This window comes from Melospiza georgiana, chromosome 11 (genome assembly GCF_028018845.1).
Source record: "Melospiza georgiana isolate bMelGeo1 chromosome 11, bMelGeo1.pri, whole genome shotgun sequence".
In the NCBI taxonomy this organism is placed as follows: domain Eukaryota; kingdom Metazoa; phylum Chordata; class Aves; order Passeriformes; family Passerellidae; genus Melospiza; species Melospiza georgiana.
In genome coordinates this window covers 9,577,579-9,592,349 of record NC_080440.1, presented here as the reverse complement: position 1 = coordinate 9,592,349, position 14,771 = coordinate 9,577,579, and the positions used below count along the sequence as shown (strand labels likewise).

Sequence of the window (14,771 nt, the reverse complement as noted above, 5' to 3'; positions counted from 1 at the left end):
AATGACTAACAAATGACCAGAGGCACTCAGGCTGCACAAGGACACAATGGTCTTCAGTAAAAGTTTCATTTCTGGTATAAAACAGTAACACCATTTTTAAACAAAACCTACAAGTAAAGAGAAAGTATCACATCTTAACAAAAAGGATTTATTGTGACTAAACAAAATGTACAATGTTTCCCAAATGACAGACTGTTTTCAAGACTCTCTGAAGTCTGCAGGTCCATTGAGTAACTTGATCACTTCATACCCTGCAGTTTGATCAAGCTACTTTTTGCCAGACTTCTTTATTCCACCACTGGCTGCCAAAAGAAACAACACAGCTGGTTAGGTGACTGTGACAGAGCTTAGCTCCAAATGCAGTTCCTCATGAAGCTGAATCCCCCCCATCAGACAGCCTGCACAGCCCTGGTTCCCACTGGTGAATTGTTTTTTATAATTAAGAAATTCATCCTCTCACAGGACAAGCACTGGATCTTTTAAACTTGGAGGACTGTGGAAAAAGCCTACATGTAATACATCTGAAAAGAAAAGACTGGTGTGCTAAATAAAAGGAGCAATGTCCCTGCACATACCAGGGTGCCAGACACAGTGATCTGCCTGCTGAACCAGAACCTGCATCATGTGGGGATGAAAATGCATAGAAAAAAAATAGCCTCTGTTTGTTTCATATCATCTGTACCTGCCATCAACTTATTTATCTATGTCAAGTAACCCAGAGGCACCTCCCTTTTTATGTCTGTCAAGCAAAACCATTCCATTTTTGAAGCCAGCAAGACCCCCATGTCTCCTGCCAGGATGGCACCTCACTTACCCAGGGGCCCTTTTCCAGCTGCTTTTGCTTTCATCTCCTCAAGTTTCTTTTGCTCCTCCTTCTGTTTTTGTTTGAATGCCAGATCCGTCTGAAGGAAAGAACAGCAGCATTTTTAACATCTCTTCCACAGAAATATTCAAAAACAACTGAGAAGCAATGAAAAACAAAGGTACTATTCCAGCAGCAACAAACACCTGACTGGACCGAGGCAGGATGGCTGAATAATGCTACATATGCAGAATATTGCAAAACTATCACAAAGACCACAAACTGAACTTTAACTCTGTATGTTTGGTCTTTCTGGAATTATTTTTCATTCTGAGGTTATGATTCCTCTGACTGATAGATGTTTGCACTAACACCATTCATGAACATACCCTCAGTGACACCTGAAGCCCAGCAAACAGGCACTAACAAAAACATTTGAGCTATAAAGAATGTAAATAAAGTAAGGCTAAAGTAAAAGCATATTTTTTTAAAAAAACCCTCTCTCATATATATCATTTTTGCTGGGTTTAATAAATTTGTATTAATTCCAAGCAATCTAATGAGACTGCTGGCAAATAGTGCAGGCAAGGAAGCTATTGAGCCTCCTTGCTGGATGGGCCTCCAAATCCAGAAGTCAGACATACTCTGTCCCTTAAATACACATTCTTCACAGACACCAAGGCTGAAAAGGACCCAGATTTTTAACTTGGCACTCAGGACTTTGGGGAAACTGAACTGAGGACCTTGACAACTGAGATTCCACAGATTCTTCACCAATCCAGTCTGTGGCTCATCTTTACAACGGCAAAGCTTTCCTCTTCTTTCATTAAAGCCTCCCTTGCTGCAATGTAACCATATTACTTCCCCTACCTACCCCTCACAGAACAGAATATTCTGTTTCTCTCTCCAGGTTTTCCTGTCCCCAGTTGGCTAATGTGTCTTTCCTAGTAAATCAACCCCTCACATTTATCCACTTCTGTGGGGTTTTTCTTGCAATGTGTTGTTCCCAAGTGCTCACAGTATTGCAGAGCTGAGACAAAAATAAATATTACATCATTTGACACACAAATGTTTCTAACTTGCATCCTTGTAAACACTCTATTAGTTCTACCATTTCTTTAACAATAAAGCTTATTTAGAAAGCTATGATTTTTTTTCTTTTTCAAAGAGGTATTGTATTTGCCTTTTTCCAAACAGTGGCACCTCATCCATCATGCACTATTCACAGAAATAGCAGCTGAAATCCATACTTAAATGTAAGAGTTCAGAGTATCTCTAACACGCAATTCACTACTACATAATTTAATACATTCACTAGTACTTAATTCATCCAAGCTACACAATAATCCCAGGGGCCGCAGTGATTGACCGAGCTCAGCTCTCAGTCTGGCGCTTCTGCATCTGCTGCATCCACCAGCATGGTGGAACACGGGCGGGATGTCATCATGGCATCAGAAAAACACAGAATGGCTTGGGTTGGAAGGGACCTTAAAGATCATCTCGTTCCAAAGCCCCGTCATGGGCAGAGACACCTTCCACAAGCCCAGGTCACTCCAAGTTTCGTCCAAGCGAAGACTTGCAGGGATGGGGCAGCCACAGCTTCTCCGGGCTGTGCCAAGGACCCACCACCCTCACACGCAAGAATATCTTCCTAATATCTAATCCAAACCGCTTCTCTTCCACTTTGATCCCGTTCCCGCTCGTCCTGTCACTGCCTGCTCCTGTAAATGTCAGCAGGAACCCCGGGCAGCCAGGCCCGCCGGCTCCCTCCCTCCCTCCCGCCGCCGCCGGGGCTCTGCCGCCGCCCTACCTCATCCAGGTCCTTCGTCTGCTTCTTCGGCTGCTTCAGCGGCTTCTTCTTGCCGCCTGCAAAAACAGAGGGGACAGTGAGGGCCGAGCGGGGCCGGGCAGGCGGCACCGGCGGCCCCGGGCCCGGCCTTACCCTCCCGGCCCGACATGGCTCCGCTCGCTCCGCCCGCTCCCGCCGCTCCCGCCGCTTCCGCCGCCGCTTCCGCCGCCGCCGCTTCCGCCGCCGGGCCGGGGCAGGTACGGGGCGCGGCGGGGCCGGGCCGGGGCCGGGGCCGGCCGGGAGGGGAGCGGCGGCTCGGCCGGGTCGGTGGAAGGGCCCCCGGGCAGGGACGGGGTCGGTGGTGCGGAGGAAGCCGGCGGCGGGATGCGGGGGCGCCTCGGCAGCGCCGGGCTGCGCTCGGCCCGGCGCGGGAGCGCTGCGGGAGGCGGGAGCGCGGTCCCGCTGGGCACCGGCTCCGTGCGCGGCAGCTTTTGGGAGTGTGTTTGTCAGAGACGGCAGGCAGAGAAAATGCTTCTTGCGAGGGAGGCGAGAGAGGAACCAGGCACGTAATGTCAGGTTAAGCTGTCACAACTTTCTTGTGTCCTCTAAGCTCAGGCTGAGATCACGTTCGTCAGAGTCTGTGACTGCATGCATAGAAGTTCTTCAAATCTCAACTTTCTTCCTCTTTTTTTTTTTTTTTTTTTTCTATTCTCCAGTACCCTGAATATTAGGTTAAACTCTTCAAGAAGTAATGCAATTAAGAGAGGGTAATTTTGCACTCTGGAACAGACAAAATTGAATTGATATTTGTTGTGGCCTGCAATGCAGAGTAGGTGTTCAACACTGCTGTTGACAGGAGATGTGTGAGTGATGCTGGCAGGAGAGAGAACTTCTTTCATTTCCATGTTCTTGTGGGTTTGATCTTACATGTTATGCATGTAAAACAACTGGTAAGATTTTCATAATGCCACTTGGTGTTATTATTAGTTGTTAGAACTAGTCAGCAGGGGAATGAACCTGTGGTGGTCAGAATTTTTCCAGTTGTTTCAGTACTTTTTTGTGGAGATGCCTGGATTAACCACCTAAAATTAACAAGGAAATCTGTTTTAAATAATTTTTTTAAATATACAGCAGCTATCAAGTGTTCTCAGTAATTTATGTTTTCATATTATATTAGTCAAAATCTAATATAGTCATACTCACATTTCATATAAAACCCGACTGAAAAGTTCTCCAGTTTCTAGTTTTTAGAATAACGTGCCTCAGTTAAATTCTAAGATCATATTTAAAATCAGTAGACAATAAACCATAACTAGCACCCTGCTTTTGCAGAGTAAGCAAGAATTTTAAGCTCATTTTAAGATGCAGCCCTGTGTGTTAGAATGCTGTGCGTTCATTCCCTGAGATTTTTCTATCCTTGTGGCTGGTCCTGGTTTATTATTTTGTAGGCAGTCTCATGGGAATACTTGTATTCGGTTCAGAACTTCTGGGTTTTCCCTATGTCCTTTGTGCTTTTGTCTTTGCATCCTTCAGCACTTCCTGTGTCTGTGCAATGTAGATAAACAGAATGATCCAGCCACACTTCTTTTTTTATCAAGATTTTGTCCCCTCTCTGCCTTTTTTCCTTTTCTGTTCTTTTGCAGAATTGTGAGTACCTACCTGAGGCACAAACCACGTTGTGCAGCCACTGCTCTGCTGAAGCACTGAATTTCTGAATTTCTCTGAAGTTACTCCTGCTATTCCTGGATCTGCACATGATCGCTGCTCACGCCGTGGGTGAATTAGTAGTCAAGAAGCATGAAGCATGGTGGGAGTACTTCCTAACAGAAAATCAGGAATCTGTGGCACAATTGCACTTTGTTGAAAATTTTGGAAAATTCTCTAGGTGAGCAGCGATGTAAAAGTAGCAGTGGTTTATCCATTCTTGAATTGATTTGTTTTGGCACACTTGTAGTTGAAGAGCTACGAATCAGCCATGCTTCAATAACTTCTCTTCTTCTCCTTATAGCACTTTTATTTAGTAATTAAATTGAAGACATGGGGCCTATGAAATACAAATCAAGTGTATCCTCAGTGTCCTGTGGTCTGCAGTATCACCATTCATTGCTGAAATGGAGTCCCAAAGTGAATTTACACGTGGTGAGGACTTACTGCCCATCGGCGCCCAAGAGGCCCGAAGCCAAGTCTGCAGTGGAAATGGCCATGGGTCTCCTTCATCGCATCACAGAATCTGGGACTGCTATGGGGAAAAACTCCCTCCAAAAAGTGTCTGCAACGTGCAGGAATTGGTGGGACAGATACGAAGAATTTGTTGGAATCAATGAAGTTCGAGAGGCTCAGGGAAAAGTGACAGAGGTAAAGATGGAGATAATGTGGAATTTTTAAAATAGAGCTGTATGAAGCATAAACACTGTCTGAGGCAGAAAAGGTTATCCAAGGAGAATTCTGTCTTTTTTTTTGCTTTGGCTGTCTGTGCAGGTACTGTGAATGTGTTCTAGGCTATGCATGTAGTAAATAGAGCTTATCCTCTGAATTGAAATGGAGTGTGTTTTATTTTGTTGGTGGTTTTTTTCCTCCCCCCACAAGAAAAAGAATTATATATAATTAGCAATTTAGGTCTGTATGGTAGTAAGTCTCTAAAATAAATGCTCTTTCTTCTCAGGCAGAAAATGTCTTTATGATAGCTCGAGGGATAGTTCGAGAGGCTCGTGAAAATGTAGAAGCCCAACAGATTAAACTGAAGGAAATTCGGGATCGCTTAGACAGGGTCTCTCGGGATGACACCCAGTATTTAGAACTGGCTACTCTGGAACACAGGTTGCTGCAGGTAATTTGTTGGTACTTAAGCATTGGTGAATGTGTTGAAAATTTGTGTGCTTTGTTTCCTCCACCAGTGATTGATTGTTTTTGTAGATGCAGTTCAGTCCTGAAGTGATCACAGTTAATTTCTTAGGGTAGTTGTTTTACTTAGTTGTTATCAATGGTTTGATCCCCTGTGCAAATTTTATATGTTAATGGCAAAGTAGAGTAGTAAATTTGGAGAATCAAACTGAAGATAATGAGCCTAGATAATTAATTGTTGTAGTGGTGACCTGTACATGAGTAGTTAAGAAAAAGCTGCCGTTCTGTTAATTAACTCTCCATGCAATGAGAGAAACTCTTTTTTGGCTAAGCCATGGAAGTTCTCTCAGCTGCTTTCTGCTGGTGTCTGGAGAAGTTAGCAGGGCTGAAACAGTGAACATTATGGGGAGTGAAAGACCTTGCTCACTCATATCCTTTTGCTGTCATCACGTGGCAGATTCTCATGTACAAGATCTTCAGCTGTGATTCCTGATAACCTTTTCCATTTCTCAGACTTAGAATGATGCCTCATTGACTTAAGTAGGATTAATAAAGAAAATCCCAGAGTCAAGGGAAAATTTCTGAAACTACTAATAGATGTTCCCAATTTCCATTCCTTCACCTGCACTGGAGTTTGGGAGTTGCTTTGGATTTTTTCCTTTAGTATAGACTTTATAGCTTCATATTATACCTTCTCTTTTCATCACTCTATTTCTTGCAGGAAGAGAAGAGGTACCGGGCTGCATATTTAAATGCAGAAGAATCTGAGAGAGAAAAGTTCTCTCTCTTCTCTGCAGCTGTCAGGGAAAGCCACGAGAAGGAACGCACAAGAGCTGAAAAAACAAAGAACTGGTCTATTATTGGCTCTGTGCTGGGAGCTGTTATAGGTGTTCTTGGTTCCACCTATGTCAATCGTGTAAGGCTGCAAGAATTGAAGGTCTTGGTGCTTGAAGCACAGAAGGGCCCAGTAAATTTACAAGAAGCCATCAAAGAACAGGCCTCCAGCCATTACTTGCAGCAGAAAGATCTCAGTGATGTCATAGAAGACCTAAAAAAGGTGCTGCAAACAACAGCATCGAAGGGAGGGAAAGAAGGGGCTTTGTTAACTAGGGAAACCAGGAATGACTCCATAAAAATAGATTCTCTTTTAATGCCTTTAAATGAGCAGCTAAACTACATTAAACAAGTCAGTTCATGTCTGGGGAGTTTACAGCAGCAGTTTAACAGTCTGCAGGAAAGCATCACACGGGTGCTTTCGGAGCTGCAGAGTGTCAGAGTGGCCATCCAGTCCCGACCTACAGAAAGAGTGATGCCAAGGCCTGCAGGGGAGGGCAAGGGCCAGGCTGCTGCTGTGAGAGATGTGATTCTGGAGCTGTGTGATACCGAGCGGAGACTGGAAACACAAATCAAGAGAAGTTCTATTTACAGCACTGCACTGACATGTGCTATGTTTGCCATTACTCTGCCTGTACTCTATATCATCCTGAAAGGGAACTGATCCCTAATTAATTGCCACAACTTAGTAGATTAATAAAGGTAAACTTGCACTCTGAGTACCTGGAGTACAAGTCCAAATAAAGCTGCTGTAGTGTTTCTCATTATGCCTTCTCCTGTATATTTGAAATACTTGAAAAGCCTTAGTCCATTACTGCTGCAGGCTCCATGTCAGGTCTCTGTCAAACTGTGCTTTTTAACAAGCAAAGGAAATGCCACAGCTTGATCTGTTCATTTCATTCACTGTGTCACTCTTCCTGTCTAGTCTTGTGTGTCGAAACAGCACCCAAACTGCCCCTTTCAGCCCCAAATTGCATCTGTGAGGCCCAGAACGGCCCCTTCAGACCCTGAGTTGTATCCCTGCTTGCTCCCAGTGTCCCACATCACCCCACAGTGGTTCCAGTTGTTCCCATCAGGCTCTAACTCACCCCAGTGGTCCCCAGTTTGCATCCCCAGTGTCCCCAGTAGCCCAGGACAAGCCCTGCAGTGTAATCAGGTACAAATCCTGGGTACCCTGACCCACAGATCCTTGTGCACAGCCCCAAGCCACCCTGCAGCCCCCAGCCACCTCCCAGACCCCTTGAGATTCTGGGGTTCAGACACATTTATTGCTGGGACAGACAGGTTTGGGGGCCTGGCCCATGAACTGGTGTCCCTCCATGCCCACTGTGCCCCTCTCCTCCAGGTGTGGGCACAAGGAGGAGTCTTCCTCCATTGCACAGTGCCAGAACTGAGCTGAGGTGAGCCCCCCAAGTCCTGCATCCCCTCAGAGCCATCACTGTTCCCCTGTCACCTCCTTCTCCTCCAGGACACCATGAACTCCTACTACATCTTCACCACTGTGGCCGCCACTGGACCAAGTGACAGAACCTCAAGATGAACATGATACAACTGATTTAATATACAGTGATTTTCACTCTAGAGCTGCATTTGTGATTTCCTGTTCCAATTACTTTGCTCTGTTGATTTAAATGCCTCATGTATAATTCTCTGTAGTTTGCTCTTTATTTCTGCATAGTTTTGCCATTTGTTCATTCAAAATCATTAGGAGTTATCTTAACAAACAGCTGGATGATGAATTTAAAATACATTGAAGCTACACAAGGTAACCTTTTCTGAGGATGGTTTGTCATGAAGTATCCAAAACATTTCTAAAGCTTCAGCTCTGTTATTGATATCTCCATGTCCCTTCAGGCAGGGAAAGAGGGAAAGGGTTCAGATCCAGAGCTGTATTAAGTATGATGGTGTTTATTCTGACAATATAAGCCAATTATGCTTTCTCTGCAGCCTCCTCAACCTGTCATTCCCAAGGTATTTTGTGGTTTTAGCAATCATCTATGGAGCAATCACTTTCTTATCCTGCTCGTATCTCATTGGAACTTTCTCCAGGTTTGTTGTTTTGGGGTTTTTTCCTAATCTTGTCCTACCTGGCAATTGAAATGTTACTCTACAGCAGGTGCTTTTAAGCCAGTACATTAGCAGCAGTAGACACAAACTCCAAAATAATATTTGGAAAGAAGTGAAAGGTCCAGCTGCCTGTTTTTCCTGGAAGGATGAAAATTGGCTGATTGAGGCTAAACACTTGCCTGAGCAGTTAAACATCAGTATCTGTGTGTGGCCTCACACAAGGTTTCTGCTATGGCTCAGATAAGAGATCGTTTTCTCCCTGTGACGGCAGCAGATAGGCAAATCCAGCACGGAACTCCTGCTTCACAGGCACTTCTGTGGGACCTCTGCAGACAAAGGAGCAGCGTGCTCACTCCATGTTGTAATCTTTGTGTGAGCAACTCCCCTGTCTGGTGTGGTGGGACTTTCTCTTGGTCTCAGAGAGTTTGAAGTTTTGATTGCAAGCTCCTGAGACTGCAACATCTTTGGGACAGGATCTTGTGGCACCACCTTCATTTGGTATCGCTGGGTGCTAATGACAGAACAAAGAAACAATGTGAGGAATGATCTTTGATGATTCACTACCTGTAAGAGAAATGAAAGTGCAAAAGGTGTTTTTGGGAAGTGCCATTGCTGATTTATGCATTGATTATTTAGAATGTGAAGTGAGTAACAAGTATTTATCAGGGAAGCAGTTTGATCTGCTGGCTTCAGAACTGGGATAAAAATTCCCTTACACTTATCTGTATCAAGAAATGTACCTACAGATTAATAGAATTTTTCAAATCTATAATATTTCATTTATCTGTATCAAGAAGTGTGCATACAGATCAATAGAATTTTTCAAGTTTATAATATTTCATAATTTCATAAATATTTTTACAGGTCATATTTCTTGCAGGAGCCTGATGAAAATCAGACAACTGTAGTTAAGGGAAGGACTAGTACAACAGTTCTATTTGTAATTTGCCACACTAGTCACTGAAAATTTTGTTCTGGCTTGGGGTTTGGGGTATTTTTTGAGTTTAACTACATAAACTTGGCCCCCCTTACTATAACTGGCTGAATTTTTTATTTGACATCACTGAACATGTAGATTGTGTATATCAGCATGTTTTTTAAATGCTGAAGGGTAGGCAGCTAAACTTGAAAGCCAGGGAGCACTCACTGAATTGTACTCAGTGGCATCAAAAACGAGCAGAGGTCTGAGGCTAAACTTGTGTACAACAAATGAGAATACAAAACTGAGAGCTGTTTATTGTTCTAAAGAAATCTGCTTTTTACCCATTTAAAGAGAGTATTATGATAGTTTGTAGCTTTAACTCTATATGTAGTTACAGGAAGAAAAAGTCAGTCAAGGACTATATGAACAGTCAATGAACAGTAGCAAACAAATCTGTAATAAACGATTGTTTGAAATAACACCTGAAATTTGAGAAGAGCTGCAAGGTGTATGTATCAAGATGAAAATAACTGGTCATTTGCAGGAAGTTGTGAAGACTCAGGAGCAGATCCTGCGTGCAGCTGGCAGAGCTCTGTGTTACAATAATTACCATGGCTCACTTAGTTCTGCTCTTCCTCGCTAAATCCTCCTATGTGAAGTGACAGCAGAATAATTTCAATTAGGGAAAAACCCTTGTAATTAACTGTGACTATATAATAATTAGAAGAGAAGATTTATGTATTCCCTCAATCCTGGATTAATCATCACTTCATTGTGGCAATGATCTAAATGTGTAGCTTGGCACTGCGCTGTATGTGCACCCCAAAGCCAGAAGGTGTGGCTGCAGCAGCGGCAGCTCTGCCTGGGCTGGCTGAAGGCAATATCCAGGAGGATGCTAGAACATGGACTGTATGTATAATCTGTTTTGTGCTTTGTGCTAAACCTTTGTCATGGTAACACAGGCAGCAAATACAGGAGTTTGAACAAAACCAGCACAGCTGCACAGGGGGTGCTCACCTGGGCGCTCACCTCAGTTCAGGTACATTTGCAGCAGTGATTTATACAAGCACATGACATCTCAGTGCATGTTTACTGATGATTCAGCCAGGACTAAGTGAATACTTTTTGCCTGTGCTCTTCAGGTCTATTCTAGTAAAACCAAAAAAACCCAAAAACCAAAAAAAAAAAAAAAAAAAAAAAAAAAAAAAAAAAAAAAAAAAAAAAAAACCAAAAAAAAAAAAACACCACACCAAAAACAAAGCACAAAAAAAATCCCCCCTCAAAAAAAACCCAACCAAGAAAACCACACACACCAACCTGCATTCTGTTGTTCTGCTGCATACCTTTGGGTTATTAAAAAGGTTTATAATAGATAGCTGAGTTTTCATTTTGGAATGAGGTCTCTCAGCAGATCCTTTCTTCAACGAGTAATTTCTGCTTGCTAAGGCCTTTGGAGACTTGAATTCTTACTCTGTGAGCAAAGACCTCTCTAGGCAGGATGGTTCAGCCCTGGGCCCCAGTGCTCATCTGAGGGAGATGGTGGCTGCAAAATCCTACCCAGGACTGAGCTGGGTGCTGTGTGCAGGTCAGAGGAAGGCAGTGCTCATTCAGATTAGTTCCTCTGTCTGGCAGGACACAGAAGCTGAGTTAGGAGAACCTGGTAAGAGCAACAGGAAGCCCTTTGATAGATATTAACTATAGAAAAATGGGTGGCAGTGGCCTGAGCTTGGCCCTTGCTAAGCTATTTTGGGTTCTTACTGCTCCTTGAGAAACCACCAGTAACTCAAAAGCAAACAGCTTGTGGCTATGGAAATAACTGTGAATGAGGTCACTGCAGACTTCTAACAGTAGGTGCATTCTGAAGAGAAAAGTTGCCCTTCCTTCAACTCATGAAAGAACCAGAAAATGTTGCTCAAGAAGACAGGACAAAAGCAGTTAGATGTAGTGTAACAATCAGGATATACATATATATATATTTATTTATTTATTACTATTTGGGTTTTGAATGTTCCAACATTCTAGGATCCTGGTCGGAAGTTGCAGGTGCTCCTGTTGATTTATTTGTATCTGTTTGTTTGGAAAAGACAGTTCCTTTCACAACATGCCTTCTAAAAACAAATACTTCCCTCTTTGTGGAGCACAGGAGTGGTAGAGATGTCCTGTTTACCTCAGAAAAAGGTTTGAGATTTGCTGTAGGAATGAGGTTTGTGAGCTAGGAAAAGGCAGACAATGCTGGATTTGTCCATATTATATTTAGAACTGTATTTTATTGCCAGATTTTTGCCAGGAAGTTACATTCATGACCTCACTCCTAAAGCAAAGAGAAGTGAGATTTCTGGTGCTTGGCAGCTGGATGATCTGAGAAGGTCTGTGCTTAAACAAAGCAGCAGAGCTCCAAGACGAAGGGATTGCCACGAGCATCCCAAGCTTGTTTTGCTGTGTTCTGCAGGAAGGAAGGCAAACCTATGCAAATAGGTGTGTGCTCAGTCTCTTGCTCTTCCCCTGCAGGTTCTGGGGTGTTGGCTATTTTTTACTCAAAATCAGATCCTTAATCATCAACAGATTGCTGCCAGCAGATCTGCAGATGCCCAAATGGCCATAACAAATACCTTAATGCTGTTTCTGAATGTTCTGACAACTGGAAGCTTGAAAGGAATGGAGTCAGATATGAAGTAGGGCAGATGTAGTTAACCTTCAGCTGGTCCCTGAGTTACTGCTCTAAATACACTTTATTCCCAGAAGCTATAGACAGTATTCACATACCCCTTGTGACTTCCTTAACTTGTCTCATCCCCTGCTTGGAGGGGAGGAAGAGCAAGAAGGAAATCAAAAGGAGCATAAGCAGCTGCTTGCCTTGTGATTATCATAATAGTTACGTAAGAAACTTAGCCAACCTGCTTAGAACCAGACATTAACAAGAGTTTTTACAGAAAAGGATCCTTTAGGGATTTAAATATACCAAAAACAACACAACAAAGCAAACCTTCTGAACAAATGGAAATCAAAAATTGTTTTTATTTGTTCTTCAAAATGTTTGCTCTTTTGTGACACCATTTTCAGCTGTATAATGTTTGAGAATTAGCTTTTTCTCTAGGGTTTGATTTATTTGTTTGGGTTTATTTAAGAACTGCTAAATTTTTGTGCAGACTGATAAAAACTCTTCCCAGGAGGGAGAATGGTTAATCCCACAGTGGTTTTACACCACCCTTGTCTCTCAGAAGGGCTGTAAGAGGGGCGGGAGGGGAGCACTGTAACATCCCTAAAGTGCACAGAAGCTCTTCTTGCCCTGCTCCCAAGGCAGGCCTTGTCTCCAGCTCCCTGCACCAACCCTGCCATGGGACAGAAGCAAAAGCCTCTCCTTTCAAATGTGCTCTCACAGGGGTTTTTGCTGCTTTTTAAGTGAAGCTTGCAGATGTTTTTTACCAGACAGAAGGGGCTGCAGGTTGGGACTGGCTCTGGAGGAAAGGCACAAAGGGGATTAGTGTTTTGAGTCAGGAATGGGCTGGAGCAAAGAAAAGTTAGAGATTTTTTTTTTAATGCTCTTAGTCACCAAAACTGGATTTCGGCAGATGCAATTTGAGTGCAGTTAAAAATGTGTCTGATTAGTGAGATGATAATTCTGTGAGCCCGAAGCTAAAGAGGGATTCAGTGAGTGGGGTGTGGTAATAGGATGGCTTTTTCTGTGCTGGGATAAGAACAAGTAAGGGATCATTTCCTCATGGGAGCCCTCACGGGTTCTGCACACAGCATAACCAAGGAGCAAAGGTCCAGAGAGGCAGCCAGCAGTTGCCACTGAAATAATCCTTCCTTTGGGAGAGCATGGTCATGCTGCCAGACCCTGGGGACTGTTCAGCATCTCTAAACTTTCAGATATTTATTTTCCTTCATAAAATTTGGGGGCTGGGAGTCAGAGAGACTGATGTATTGTAACAAAGACAGTAGATGTTTAATGACACTTCTGAACGTGGGATTTGTACCAACTATGTCCCTCTGAAATGTCAGCAATGAACGTGGGAGGAAAGCCCGATTCAGACTTTCAGAGCAGCATTATGCCTTCAATGGAGATGTGTAGCTTCATCTGTAGCCAAAAAGGAGAAGTGATGGGCACCCCAGCATAAGGCAAATTCTGTACTTTGCACAAACCAGGCCAGTGCACTCTTCCTCAGTTTACTTTTACCTGCAGCTCCTGAATCACTTCTTCACATCCTCAGAGATGTTTTCTTTCCTCCACACAGAGTTTGTGGCTGGGTGCTTAAGGCATAACTCCATCTTTTGTCTGGGGTTGCCAAACATCTGTCAGTCAGCTCAGCAGGCAAATGACCAGTACTTACAGCCAGTCACTGCATGTATAGCGAGTCAGTAGTTAGACTAACTGTATATTCACTGATCAACAACACAGCAGAACACAGCACATCTGGGGAACACAGAAGTTACAGTGTGAGAGAGAAAAATGGGGGCTTTAATTCTGTCCCTCTGTAGAACTGTCACTGACAGAACTTACCCCTAATTCAGAGAGAGGATTTTATGCAGTCAGTTCTCAGTGGCAAGAAATGCCTTTGTCTCTTTCACAGAGCACCAGCCTCTGCTCTGCCCATAACTGGAGCTTCCAGCTTCACAGGAATAAAAATCACAAAACCAGCAGTCAATTTATATTACACATATCACTTCAGGCGCTTCTGCTTTACGGTGCTTTTGTCTCCACCGACTTCCAGCCAGAATGGTATGTCCTTCGCTGTTTTGCAACTAGAGATAACTCTGCTTTTGTCACATTCTTTAATCTCGCTCGTGTGCTGGTTCCCACATACACTGCAAGCTGGAGCTGGGCAGTGCCTAAGCCTGCCGGTGCTGTGTGTAGGGGACAAGCTGGGTTTGCTGTCGGGTTCGCTCTCGGGTTCTGCTCCCGGTGCCCGCTGCCCTCCCCACTCACCCGCACCTCTCACCGGTGGGAGAGCCGAGCACAAAGGCTTCTCGAGCCTGACCGCAAAGTTACATTGCTGCAAACGCAGAGGAGAGATAAACGCTGCGATTTCTCCCAAAATACACAGCTTTAAACCCAGCTCTCATCAGCGGCGCCGCGGACCCCGGTGCGCGCTCGGACCGGCCGGCACCGCCGCTCGTTTTGGCGGCAACGTGCAGAACACTGCCGCTGCCCGGGCCTCGCTCGGTGCAGGCGGAGCTCGCCGTGCCCAGCGCAGGAGCCCTCGGCCGGCCGTGCCCAGCACAGGAGCCCTTGGCCGGCCGTGCCCACCGGCAGGAGCCCTCGGCCGCCGCCGGCCCCCGGGATGGGGATCCCGGGCACGGCCCGGGGCGCGGAGGGGCCGCTGGCCACGCCCCCTCCCCGCGCCAGCCAATGGGGTCTCGCCGCCGGCCTCGTGCCGGAGGGGGGCAGCCGGATCCTGCGGGGCGGGGCCGCTCTGGGGGCGGGGCCTCGAGGGGAGCGGACGGCTGCTATTGGAGGAGCGCGGCCGGGGGGCGGAGCGGCCGGCGGGGAGAGGGGCGGGGCGGGCGCTCCGCGG

At 44.9% G+C, this 14,771-nt stretch overlaps 1 protein-coding gene and 1 long non-coding RNA gene across 5 annotated transcripts; one reads left to right on the top strand and one right to left on the bottom strand.

Annotated features, from left to right (window-relative positions):
- Positions 1-127: 127 nt before the first annotated feature.
- Positions 128-2,796, bottom strand: LOC131088084 (uncharacterized). The gene is made up of 4 exons (XR_009115059.1): positions 2,745-2,796; positions 2,613-2,668; positions 815-902; positions 128-302 (listed from the first exon to the last, which is right to left on the bottom strand). It is a non-coding gene; the product is annotated as an uncharacterized LOC131088084 (long non-coding RNA).
- CCDC51 (coiled-coil domain containing 51) lies at positions 2,795-7,011 on the top strand. Of its 4 annotated transcripts, none has more exons than XM_058031903.1 (5): positions 2,795-2,848; positions 4,235-4,476; positions 4,600-4,946; positions 5,254-5,418; positions 6,154-7,011. In XM_058031903.1, exons 3-5 carry the CDS (start codon positions 4,629-4,631, stop codon positions 6,928-6,930), a joined length of 1,260 nt encoding a protein of 419 aa, XP_057887886.1. In that variant the 5' UTR covers positions 2,795-2,848; positions 4,235-4,476; positions 4,600-4,628; the 3' UTR covers positions 6,931-7,011. The 4 variants fall into 4 exon arrangements, with proteins under 4 accessions (XP_057887886.1, XP_057887885.1, XP_057887884.1 ...); XM_058031902.1 differs by lacking the exon at positions 2,795-2,848 and adding an exon at positions 3,018-3,420; XM_058031901.1 differs by lacking the exon at positions 2,795-2,848 and adding an exon at positions 3,018-3,541.
- Positions 7,012-14,771: the final 7,760 nt, after the last annotated feature.